This window comes from Sarcophilus harrisii, chromosome 2 (genome assembly GCF_902635505.1).
Source record: "Sarcophilus harrisii chromosome 2, mSarHar1.11, whole genome shotgun sequence".
NCBI classification, from domain to species: domain Eukaryota; kingdom Metazoa; phylum Chordata; class Mammalia; order Dasyuromorphia; family Dasyuridae; genus Sarcophilus; species Sarcophilus harrisii.
Window position 1 is genome coordinate 48944152 of NC_045427.1, and position 13494 is coordinate 48957645.

General features: G+C 37.4%; 1 protein-coding gene across 2 annotated transcripts in view; it reads left to right on the forward strand.

Moving 5' to 3' along the window:
- CA5A (carbonic anhydrase 5A) overlaps positions 1-13494 on the forward strand; it is a 39225-nt gene that overhangs the window by 12410 nt on the left and 13321 nt on the right. For both annotated transcript variants that reach the window (XM_031950162.1, XM_031950163.1), the window contains one exon: positions 10555-10673. In XM_031950162.1, coding sequence (XP_031806022.1) covers positions 10555-10673 — 119 coding nt within the window. The remainder of the gene's footprint in view (positions 1-10554; positions 10674-13494) is intronic.

Genomic DNA, 13494 nt, shown 5'->3' on the forward strand with positions numbered 1-13494 from the left:
ATAGGAATCTGGTAGCCAGAGTCCAGAATGAGCTTTGTACATTAAGGGACAACTAGAAACCTTTGGAAGTAATTTCCAGAACCCCATCCCAACGGTATCTGAGATGCAGGTTCATCTAGAAATTGTGTGACTTCTGGACATAAACTTATTGGGACTAATGCTATATGGGAACTGAATTAAGTTTGACTCCAGTTCTCCAGGTGGTAGATGGGAAGTATTGGGAGAGAGGGAGAAAGGAATATTTGTTTTTGCTTTAGATTTGAAGGATTCCCTTGTAAAAGCTAGCCAATGTTAAGTAGTTACTAGCACTAATTGGGGTGCTACCCAATGGAAAGAAACATCACCAATGGGGGCCCAAGCCAATGGCAGCGGCAGAACAATGTGCCCTCAGGTTTAGGATAGAAGTAGGTGTGGGAGAGAAGGCCAAAGTGCACATGTTAGATATGAAAAGAAAAAAAAACTTATAATATCTGAAAAGTAAAATGTCACTTAAAGATTTTTTTAAAAAGAAAATTAGTTAAAACAAGCAAAGATACAAAGAAACTAGAATAGTTTATGAATACAGTAAGAAGAAGAAAGGATTTCAAATTGAAAAGAAATGCAGAATATGAGTTAATATATATAAACCCATAGCTATTTAGGTGTTGGGGCATTACCAACTGGGTGAGGGCCCAAGATGTGAAGCCAACCATTACTAAATATCCATGCAGATTTTCCTTTGGCTCCTGGGAGCCCAACAAAGCTAAGTGAAGGCAAAGATTCTGCACCCAAAGCCTGGCCAGCAATGGGCTCAGGGAACTGTGAATTCAGTTTCTGGAATGTTAATAGCACTAAAAGCCAAAGTGAAAAAAGGAGAATAAATGATTTTTATAGGAATGGGGGAAGCTAGAGGAAAATTTGAGGTAATACAGAAGAATAAAACTCCTGCCTGGATAGACACCCACTGTCAAATTCCCTCAACCAACCAAACACCTGACTTCATGCAAACCTTCAGGTTATAGACCTAGATCAGTGAACAGAGAAGAAGATTCCTTTCCATGTTTGGTACAACATTCATGCAAAAAAAAAAAAAATAACAGAATTCATGGACTTCAAATATAAGCATCTTCCTCTTAAAATAAGCTATTTTTTACTCTGCTTGTCTGATATATAAATTGGCTTGTGAAAGAATGAAATTTCAACTTGACTACTTCTCTGCAGCTTAAGACAGGATCCCACAGGAGATCTAAAGACCTGGTGATCTATGCCAATGGTTCCTTGAATTTCCACATCCCTCAGAGGTAGGGTCACCAAAAAAAAAAAAAAAAAAAAAAAATTTAAGCTCATACCATAACCTAGTAATAAGAAATGGCCAGGTTCTGGTTTAAAATATAGCTCAAGGCCATCAACACTGGCTGCCTATCACAGAAGCAAAGTATTTGAGCTAAAAAACCCCAAAAGAACATAGAATTATTTAGCTGTCACCTTATTTTACAGTTGAGACAATGGTGGTTTGGGGGCTTCAAGGTCACCTAAGTGGCAATTTAGCGAATTTAAACTCTGTCCTCTGACTCCAAATTAGGACTTTTTCTAATGCCCCATGTGACATTACAATTGGGAGTTACTTTATTATCATTATAAATGAGAATACAAATTGGGAATACAAATATCTGCGTATCTGCTACTGTAGTGATGATATGGAACAATTGATCCCAAGAACAAAGTAGTCACAGCAATTTCAGGATAGCTCTGTTCTAAGGGAGCATTTCTTAAAAGTACACCATATACCAGCCTTTGTGCTAAGCATTGGGAATACAAAAAAAAAGACAAAAACATTCCTGCCCTCAAGGAGATCCTATGGGAAAGGTAACACGTAAACAATTACAATCACACATACATATAATTAATATATATACTTATATATTATTTATAAATATAACACATATAATATAATATAAATATATATTATAAATATGTATAATAAATATATGTACTACATATGTGTATTTATATACATATGAGACAATCAAAGGAGGAAATAAGATGAGATTTCTCATTCTTTCATTCCAGAGAGCAGAAATGAGGGCAGACAGCTGAGAATTCCAAGTAATGGGTAGAAGTTGCAGAGAGGTAAATTTTGACCTGATATAAGGAACTATTTATTCTTAATAGAGCTGTCCAAAACTGGAATAAATCACTTTAGGAGAGAGTGAGTTCTCCTTTCCTAGAAACCTTAAAGCAGAGGCTGGATAAGCACCTCTCTGGGATGCCATATGAGGGATACCTGCTGAGGAATATATATTGGCCAAAATGATCTCGCCCTTCCAAGGGGACAAAACTCTTTTAAGATTTTGGATTTCTGTGTCTCGTGGATTGGTCATCCTGCTATTTGTGATTGAGTCCACTAGATGGCAGGAAAGAGAAACAAGAGAAGTAGCTAATCAGAACAAATGGAAAATTTATGTTTGGCTGTGGAATACTTGGACACAGTGGGTTTTGTTATCTGAGTTTTGTTTTTTTGGATTTTTTTTTTTTTGGTGACTCTTATTTACTTCCTTCTTCTCCTCTTCATTTCTCACACTCATACCTTTTTTTCTATGAATTACCTCATCTGATCCCAACATTAATTCTGTGAAATTTATATTATTATTGTCACCCCCATTTTACAGGTGAAGAAAGTTTAGCTAACAGAAGTTAGTGCAAATGCCTTGCTTTAGGACACTAATGAGAGGATTTGAATCCAGGGTTTCCTGACTCCGGGTCCCCAGTCATTTATTGTAATTTGTATATAGACAGCCAGGTGGCATTAAAACACAGGATTTGGAAAAGAAGATCTGAGTTCAAATTCCACCCCAGATTTTTATTAGCTACAGGACCTTCTGTCTGCCTTAATTTTCTCATATGTAAAAATTGAGGTAAATAATAGTACCTACTTCCCAGAGTTGTTGTGAGAATCAAATGAGACAATATTTATGTAGGGCTAAGCACATTTGAGTGGATGTGTATATGTATATGTATATATAATATAATATGACAAGATGAAGAAATAAGATGAGATTTCCCATTCTTTCAGTCCGGACAGCAGAAATGAGGGCAGGCAGCTGAGAATTCCACGTAATGCTATGTAAATGTTAGCAGTTGTTAAGAATTTTATTAAGTACTTAATGGCATTAAGTACTGATTATTATTAACAGTAGTAAATACTTAATTAATGTTTTTGACTATGTCATATTGTCTCTCAAGGAGGTCATATCCTCGAATCCTTTACATGTTACGGATCATTTATGTATGTATTTATATTTGCACTCATTGCAAATGTTATCTTTTCCTATAGAATGTAAGCCCCCGAGGGCAGGAATTATTTCATTTTTGTCATTGTATCTTCAGTGCCTACCATTCATAGTAGAAATTTAATAAGTGTTCATTCCTGATCATAGAAGATTCTGTACTTTTAAACCCCAACTTTGGATTATTCTCACCCTCCATTGCTACCCTCATTCCTTCTCATGGAATACAGCATGAAGCTAGAGAAAATAACAAAACTATTGACTGAGTCCACTATAAGTTTATGCTATATAATTATAATAAGGGAATTCTATAAAAGAATCCTGTAAAAGAAAAGGAAAAATACCTTCCTAATTGATTTGTTATCCCACTTACCACGCTTCTTTTTCCAAGCTTTTTCATCTCTTCAAATTCCCTCTGGCTCCTGAACTCACTCTCCTCTCAGCTGAGAACCTGGTCTCATGTTTCACAGAAGATAAATGGAATCCTTTCATGAAGAGTTCCGTCCTCCTCACCCCCTCCCGTCTTGAGCCACACAAATGCTTTTTGTCACGCTTTTTCATCCCCAACTCACATAAGGAGGTGACCCTTCTCCTTACCAAGGCAATCTTCTCTACATGCACAAGAAATCCCATTCCATTTTATCTTCTCCATCAGATTTCTCCTATTCTCTCCCCATCACTATTCTGTTGTCACTATTTATTCTCTGTCTACTGGTTGTTTCTTACTGCCTTCAGACATGTCCATGTCTTCCCCCATCCTCAAAATACCCTCAATTGAGACCTTCATTTCTTTTAGTTATCCTTCTTTATCTTTCCCTTTGTGGTTAAACTTCTTGAGAATGTTATCCACATTAGGTACTTTTATTTCCTTTCCTCTCATTCTTCTTAACTCTAAAATTTGGCTTCTAACTTTATTCACTTGAAACTGCTCTCTCAGAAACTATCAATGATCCCTGAATTGTCGATCTAATGACCTCTTCTCAGTCCTCATCCTTCTGAATTTCACCACAGTCTTTGACATTGGTAAGCAAGCTCTTCTTGATACTCTCTCTTCTCTGGGTTTCCATGACATTTTCTTCTGGTTCTCCTCCTACCTATCTGACCTTTCCTTCTCTGGGTTCTTTGCTAATAACAAAACTCCTCCAAGAGTCTATCCTGGACCCTCTTCTCTTCCCCTTATGTACTATTTCACTTGATGTTCTCATCAGCTCCTATGGTTTTAATGAACATCTCTATGCAAATGACTCTCGGATTAACTTGTCCAGTGCTAATCTCTCTACCAGTTTCTAATTTTAGATCTCAAACTGCTTATTAGACATTTGAATTATATGTCCTATAAACTTTTAAACTCAACAGTCCCCAAACTGAACTAATTTTCTTTTTCTCTAAATCTTCCTCTTGGCTTAACATTCCTGTTACCCTTGAGGGTACTACCATCCTCCTAGTTTTATGGGCTCATGATTTAGGAGTCATCTTAGATTCCTCTCTCTCTCAGCCCACATATTCAATCTGTTGTCAAGGGCCTCTTTCCAGAATATCTTGGTATCACCTTTCTCCTCTCTGAAACTGTCACCATTGGTAGACCTTTATCATCTCATGTTTATACTATGGCAACAGTATGGTTGTTGGTTTTTCTGTTCCAAGTCTCTCCAATCCATTCTCCATTTAGCTCTCAAATTGATCTTCCTAAAACCCACATCCCAACATATTTTACCTTTCCTCTCTACAGTAAAACTTTACAGTTTAAAACTGAAGGTTAATCTTATTACCAACAGAATCAAGTATTATTATTAAAGCTCTTAGTAACTTGTGTCTTCCTATCTTTCCAATTTTCCAAGGCTCAAATTCTCCTTCCTGTATTCTGTAATCCAGTGACACTGGCCTACAGGCTATTCCTCCCAGCCTGACACTCTATTTCTCAATTCTCTGTGTCCCCTTGAGCGTCACGACTATCCCTCTTGCTTGGAACGCTTTCTCTCTTCATGTTTGCCCACGCCTGGAATTCTCTATCTCCCTTTGTCTCTGTCTCTTTATTTCTCTCTCTTTCACCCTGTCTTTGTCTGTCTCTATCTCTGTCTCCCTATATACCTCTGTGTCTCTCTGTCTCACTCTGTCTCTGTCATCCTTTCTTTTGCCATCTTCTCCCTTTACCTTTCTCTCTCCCACTCCCCCACCCAACTCTAACTCTAACTCTATTTCCCTCTCTTTCTTCCTCTGTGTATGTGTCCTCCTCTTCCTGACTTTATTGCCTTTCTTCTAGTCATAGCAAGTCTCATCTTTTGCAAGCAACTTTTTCTAATCCCTCCTAATTTTGTGCCTTCCCTTTGAGATTACTCTCAATGTACCATGTATTTATCTTTTTTTGCACATTATTGCTTCATCTTATCTGTCCCACTAGACAGTGACTTCCTTAAGAATAGGGACTATTCTTTCTTTATAAGCCCAGCTTCAGCATGGTACCTGTTAACCAATTGTTGATTCAGACAAGTTAGAGAAAGAACTCATAGTGGCCTAGGAGAAGTCAGAAAAGACCTTCACCTGATCAGTTAAGGAAACTACATTGTACAGTTTTCAGTCCTTTCAGAATATCTTTGGTCTATTTTATCAAAGAAGCAAGTGGGAGAATAGGACATAACTATTCTGAAGAATTACTTGAATGAGATTTAGATATATAATCAGTTCCTCTGGTTACTCTCAGAACCAAGAACATCAGGAACACAATTATCAGTTGAAAGACATATATAGGTCAGAGTCAAAAGGGGTTTAGAAGCTGAAGGTTTCATCCCTTCCTCTGAGGACGATGATGGAGGAGACTGGGAGAGGAGAGAAATTTGCTTATAGTCATAGTTAGTTAGGGAGCAGATCTCAGCTCTCAGAATTTGGATTCCTGAGTTGAATATAGTCCACTATATTCTATAGTGTTCTGACAAAGTGGAAAGAATACTGGACAGGATGTCGAAACATCTAGGTTTATTTAATTCAATTCCTTTTGGTGTTTTAATAGAGGCTGCCAGGTGCTGGGCTTAATCAGAAAGACTTGAATTCAAATCTGCCCTTAGACACTTTCTCTGTGATTCTGGGCAAGTTGATTAATTGCTGCCTGACTTAGTTTCCTCAATTGTAAAATGGGGATAATAATAGCAATATATTATGAAAGTGAGACAGTTAATATTTTTTTACTAACTATCTTGATGGCTATTATTCAGAATAGGCCAGTCTGACCTGGGATTCAGAAACAGGAGTCAAAGTGAGCACATCAGAAATCCCTGGGAATATTCACATGCTGAACCTGGAACTCTCCTTGCTATACCACAGTACCAACTCAGACTAGTGCAAGTCCACTTCCAATCCAATCTGAAAAATAGCCTATGTCAAAGATAATCTGATAAAATGCTTATGTGGTTATCTCCATCCCTTTCTTTTCTCTCTCTCTCTCTCTCTCTCTCTCTCTCTCTCTCTCTCTCTCTCTCTCTCTCTCTCTTCTCTCTTTCTCCATTCCTTTTTTCCTCCCTCTAGTCCTTCTTCCTTTTCTTTTTCCTTCCTTCATCTCTCCCTCATTTTCTCCTTCTCTTCCTTCACCCTTCCTTTTTTTATTCTTCATTTTTTCTTCCTTCTTTCCTTCTTTTTCCCTCCTTCCTTCCTTTCCCCTCTTCCTTTATTCATCACAATTACAGTAATATAAAAGAAAAGCAAGCTAATATAAAACATTGATTCAGCAGTGTCACTAATGGTTCTGTATCCCAAAGAGATTGTAAAAGAGGGGAAAGGACCCACCTGTGCAAAAGTGTTTGTAGCAGCTCTTTTTTGAGTGGTAAGAAATTGGAAAGTAAGTGGATGTTCATACCATAAATTATGGTATATAGATGTCATGGAATATCATTGTTCTATAAGAAATGATGAGCAGCTGATTTCAGAAACAGCTGGAGAGACTTATATAAACTGATACTGAGTGAAGTGAGCAGAACTAAGAGACACAGTAACTGCAAGATTGTGTAATGATCAACTGTGATGGACTTGACTCTTCCCAGCAATATGGTAATTCAAGACAATCCCAATAGATTTAGGATGGAAAATGCCATCTGCATTCAGAGGGACCTTATAGAAATTGAATGTGAATAGCAGCATAGTATTTTCACCTTTTTTTGTTTGTTTGTGTGCTTTCTCTTTCTGTTGGGTTTTTTCCCTTTTGTTCTGATTTTTCTTTAACAACATGACAAATAAGAAAATGTTTAAAAGGATTGTACATGTATAGCCTATATAAGATTGCTTACTGTTTTGGAGAGGGAGGAGATGAAGAAAGGAGAGAGAAAACATTTGGAACTCAGGAGTCCTTCAAAAATGAATGTTGAAAATTATCTCTACATATAATTGGGAAAAAAATACTATTGAGGAAAAAAAGAAAAGGAAACCAAACATTGAGTGAATGTAATAACTAGTCTTTCTCCTAGAAAATAGATGATAAAAGGTGCAGCTAGATGGCACAGTGGATAGAGTGCTGGCCCTGAAGTCAGGAGAACCCGAGTTCAAATTTGACCTTAGATACTTAATACTTCCTAGCTGTATGACCTTAGGCAAGTCACTTAACCCCAATTGCCTCAGCAAAAAGAAAAAAAATAGAAAATAGATGATAAAATGTACCTCTCTTCTTTTAGCAGAGGCTATGGTCCTTCCACTAATATCCCCTGTTAACAGTTTTCCTTATTATAAGAAGGATGTTCTTTCAATGGGGATAGAGAGGAAATATATAGGGGAATTATTGTGCTATTAAATAAAAAGGTACTATTTTAAGTTATTTTTTTAAAAGGGTAATATTAGAGTTTTTTATTTGTCACTTTTCTCTTTCTGGAAAAGCAAGGATCATGATTTTGTGGGTCCTTTAGGTTAAGGCCAAAGCAAAGGGAGAATTGTCCCTCGTTCCCTTTCTACCATTCCACCTCTGGAGGCTGCTCTTCCCCAGGGAGAGTTTGTGAGCATCTTTTGGAGGCACTTTGTTCCAGAAAATCCTTGAGGGCAGGGAACTTTTTAACCTAATTTTTTTTCCCAGGAAGAGGGGAGTTTTGCATAATTCCCAGAATGCTCTTTTAAGGACAGAGCTTATGGAAACCAAAGGAATTTTTCATCGACTTCCTTGCTTCCCAATGTTGTAAAACTCTCCTTAGTTTCAAGTCTGAGGATTGTGCCATAATTGATACTTACTTGAGCTACAATCAATAGTCCCTCACCATTCTCAGTGAAAGAGCCCATCCACCCACACTTATATAAAGAAAATTTTTTAACAAACCTACCAGGGTATGTTAGTAGAGGGACCACAGCCTCTATCAAAGGGAGAGAGATATATTTGTCATCTCTAGGGACAAAACGAGTCATTACAGTCACTCAGAGTTCAACTTCCTTTTCTGTTACATTATTATAGTTCAAGAACTAGGACAACAAATTACTTGATCTTTTTGAGCAGTTTCTTCATCAAGAAGATGAGAAGAAAGTAATCTGTATTTTCTCCTCCATAGGGTAGTAATGCATGTGAAGAAAGTTTTATGAACTCTTATATAGATCATTATTCTATTCCAAATAATATGTATTAAGTGCCTACGACATACAAGAATTTTTACATTCTGGGACATGAAAATATAAAAATGGCAACAGGATCTAGTCTTTTAGTCTCATGTGCAGTTAGGGGATGCAGTAAATAGAAGCTGGGCCTCGAGTTAGGAATATCTAAATTTAACTCTGTCTCAGACACTGTATGACCTTGTGCAAATATGTAACTCTGTTTGCCTCAGTTTTCTCATCTATAAAATGAGCTGGAGTAAAAAATGTCAAATCATGCCAATATTTTTGCCAAGAAAATCCCAAATGCGGTCATAAAGATTAAGCCATGACTGAAATGACTGAACAACACAAAAAGCTTTCAGTCTTTTAGGGAGAATCTGACATGTTCACAAAGAAATATAAAGCAAGTTACAGGGTAATAGGGACAAAAAAGAGACAATCGGGGAAATTGCAATATATTAGGACCTAAATGGAAATGGCCTGAAATTGGTATACCATTTGGAATAAGTACACTTAAAGAAAATTGGAGCCAGAATGTCCCTTAGAGAATATTTGTCATTAAATAATTGATCCCCTTCTTTTTGTGGATGGGGACAGCTGAAGCTCACAAAGGAAAGGGACCTGCACAACTATCTTGTAGAAAGGGCAGAACTGGGAATGGAACCCAGACTTTCCAACTCTCAGTCCAATGCCAGTTATATTCTGATACTTCTCTAATAAGGTGTGTTGAAATGTGACTTTCTTCACTGATTTGTGTGCAAAGACTGGAAGGAACTGACTCATGTTTTTATTTTTATAAGCAAATTATTCAGATCATTTTATTCTGTCCAACACAAGGTTTGTTTGCTTTCCTTGACACATACTATAAATGTTCAGAACTGATTTTCCTTGATAATTTTACGAGGAGTTCTGGGGATCAGCAGCTTTGGAATGTGACTTTTGCACCTGATTTACATAAATGGAGGTCTCAGGTATCTACCACAGCCTACAAGGACAGCTGGATATGAAATTTGATAGGGTTGGGTCATATTATAGAGAGCTTTGAAGACATGACCTAAGAATTTAGCTGGATAGGATGGAAAGCTGGAAGAGCTTTCAGAAATCATTTAGTTCTTAAATAAATAGATAGATAAGAAATTTAAAGTTACAGAATTTCAGAGTCCCTTTTCAGTAGCTCTAATTAGTAGGAAGTTTTTCTAGCATTAAGCTTAATTGACCTTTGTGAGTTTCACCCATGTTCAGCCAAGAAGTGTGAATCTTTCTTTCATGTGACTTTTCAATTACTTAACAAGATCACCCACCCTCAACTCTATTCTTCCAGACTGAAAATCCCCTATTTTCAACCAGTTCTCATAAAACACGAACTTGGGACTCTTGACCATTCTCCTTGACCATTCTCAGCTTATTAATGTCCTTTCTCAAGTGTGGGACTCAGAATTGAATCCAAAATTCCACTTTTGGTCTGTTTAAAGTCAAGGACAGTAAGACTATCCCCTCAAAGTCTGGAAAAGAAAAAGAAATTGCCTGGAATGGTGTAGGTAGAAAGTAGCCAGGCTATAATTTGGAGTTCTCATTTCAGGAATTTCCACTTTCCCTTCCCTCCTCCCAAGTGAACTTGTGCAAAGTAGAATCTGAAGTCTGAAACATCTACAAAACAATTAGTCCAAACTAGTATTTGGGAAAATGGAACAAAAGGGAGACAGTTTGATCTAAAAACTTTTCTGCTTTACTTTTCTAGGAATTAATGGTGGACCCCTGGACAATCATTACAGACTCAAACAGTTCCACTTCCATTGGGGAGAAATCAATGACTGGGGCTCAGAACATACAGTGGACAATCAAGTTTATCCAGCTGAGGTTTGTACATGTTTATTCATCTAGTGGATTTAAAGATGCTTCTCTCTGACAGAGAATCTGAGCCTAGAGAACTTTAAAAACACAAATAATAGGGTTGGGGGAAGAGTAAAGATAGCAGGAGAAGTAGCAGGTACCAAAAGCAGAGTATCATTTGCTTTCAGATATGGGAAGGGCTTTATAACATAAAAGGGGCAGCTAGGTAGAACAGTGCATGGAGTGCTTGACCTGGAATCAGAAAGACTCATCTCTGGGCTCAGATATTTAACTAGCCGTGTGACTTAGGCAAGTCACCTAACCCTGTTTGCCTCAGTTTCCTCATCTGTTAAATGAACTGGAGAAGGAAATAACTTCAGTATCTTTCCCAAGAAAACCCTCAACTAGAGTCACAGGGAGTCAGACATGACTGCAATGGTTTAAGAAGCAAATACTTTTACTACCTGCCTGACAGGAAAGAGCATTATAAATCTTAACCCACAGTAACGATTTGAGTGGTAATTTATTATTCTTCCAAGTCTAATAAAATTATTATAGCAATTGGAGTAGAGAGAATGAAGCGATGAGAGATCCAGATACAACTAGATGGGGCTGTATCTGGGGAATCTGTTAGCAGGATAGTTTTGGGTAGCACAAAGAATAATCCTACCAAAAGCATGAGGGTCCAGAAACAGGGATGGTGGGGTGGTGGGGAATGGATTGTTACCCTGGAGCTTCAAAGAACCATAAGAATAGGCAGTAAGAAAATATAGCTGCAAGGAGGAAATATGCTTTTCCTGGCTTTTGACACCCTGGAGCAAAGTTCCCTTTGTTCCCATCTAGTTACAGTTCTGCAGAGAATTGCTAGTATAGAATGCCCTAATTATATAATAAATTATACCTTTCAATTTGAGAAAAAGATGAGATTACTGTTCAATTTGCCCATATTTTGTCCTGTTTCTAAATAATAATAAGAGCAATAACAGCAATAATATAAGAGCAAAAATATATAGTGTTTTAAGAGTTTCTAAATACTTTATAAATGTCATTAAATCTTCACAACAACTATGCAGGTACTATTATTATCCCATTTTATAGATGAAGAAACTAAGTCTGAGAATGGGTAAGCATCTTGTCCAGGGTCACACAGCTAGCAAGTGCCTGAGACAGAATTTAAACTAATGTCTTCTTGGTTGAGTTCTAACACTCTATCCACTCTGTGCCCCCTCCATTTTTTAGTTTGCCCCTATCTTCCTGTCTTTGGAATAATACCATGAAGGGAGGGAATAGGGGAAGAAAGGACTGGGTGACTTGAGATCTCTCCCCTGACAGACAGAACCTGCTTGGGAGGCTCAAGGATATGTCAGATGTTTGTTCTCCGGTAAAAAGGTAAATAAATAAAGGAAGGCCAGGATTAAGACAGTGAAATCCTCAAATAAAGAAATCCAGAAGCTGGGGAGTGAGAGAAGGGAGGGGAAGAGAAGAAGCTGGAGAAAGTAGGAGGGGAAGAGAAGAAGAAAAAAGAAAGAAACATAATATCTTAGGATTCAAAGGCCAGAAACTAACCATAGCAATAACAGTGGCTAGTGACTAAAAAGTAGCAATAAATAAATAAACAAATGGAGAGAAAAGGACACATTTATTTATAAGGAGACAATGAACATTTGTTTAGTATCTAATCGGTAGGGAACTCCATGCTGAGTCCTGAGAGAGACAGGAAGTTCAGATAAAACATGGTCAGCTTCATAAAAGTTATGTCCTGTACGGTACTTGGGGAATTTTCAGAAATTTAAAGGCTTTATCTATATAACTTTAGACAAGCCATGTCCTGTCTTGTGGCTTTTGTTTCTTGATCTGAGATCAAGGGATTGATACATTCTAAGCTCAAAATTATCTACACTTTTATTAAAAAATGAGGTGATAGAATATAACTTCTGGCAAGTCTTGCCAAGCTAGAAAGCTCAGAAGTAGAATAAAAGTCTATTATTATTCAAGAACCAGCCTGGTTGATTGTTGGAATGGTCCATCATCACAATGATTAAAGCATCATGACTCTCTTGCCTATGACAACAATTCACTGAGACCACCTCCTAAATTGTACAGTGTCCCATAAATCTTAATGCAATTTGGGACAGCAGCACCATAACTAGGATCATAGAGCTATAGATAAAAGAGATCTCAGAGGTCATCCAGGTCAATAATCTCTCTTTCCTCCATTTTATATGTGAGGAAACTGAAGTCCAAAAAAAAGTGCCTCTGAATACAGAGTCGATGTGCTGTTCTTTGTACCTCATTACCTCCCAAGGGTTGAGATCAGCATGGGTGAAGGAAGTACCAATTCTGGGGAATTATTGATTGTTTGAAATATTGTATTGAATGTTACATTATATTGAATTATTGAAGTGTTTAAAATAGACTTTCTACTGTGTTAGGCTATCGACTGAGGAGACAGCATGCAAACAATTATATCCAAAGAAACTAGAGACAGACCAAAAATTGGATTTGATCAGAGGGAAGGCTCTAACATAAAGGGGAACTCGGAAAGACTTCTTGAAGGAGGTGGAATTTTATCTGAGATCTGAAGGAAGTCAGTGAAGACAGCAGGAAGAGATAAGCAGAGAGAGAGTTCCAGGTAGGAGAGGACAGCCAGTGGAAATGTCCACAGTCTAGAGATGGAAGGACTTGGCTAAAAGTGTTATCGGATTGCAGAATATGTCAAGAGCTGAGAAAGAGAATGCAGTATAAGAAGACTGAAAAGGTAGGAAGGAACTAAGTTATGTAGGATTTTAAAAGGAAAACAGAAGATTTAATATTTGATTATGGAGCTAATAGAGAGCCAACCGTTTAT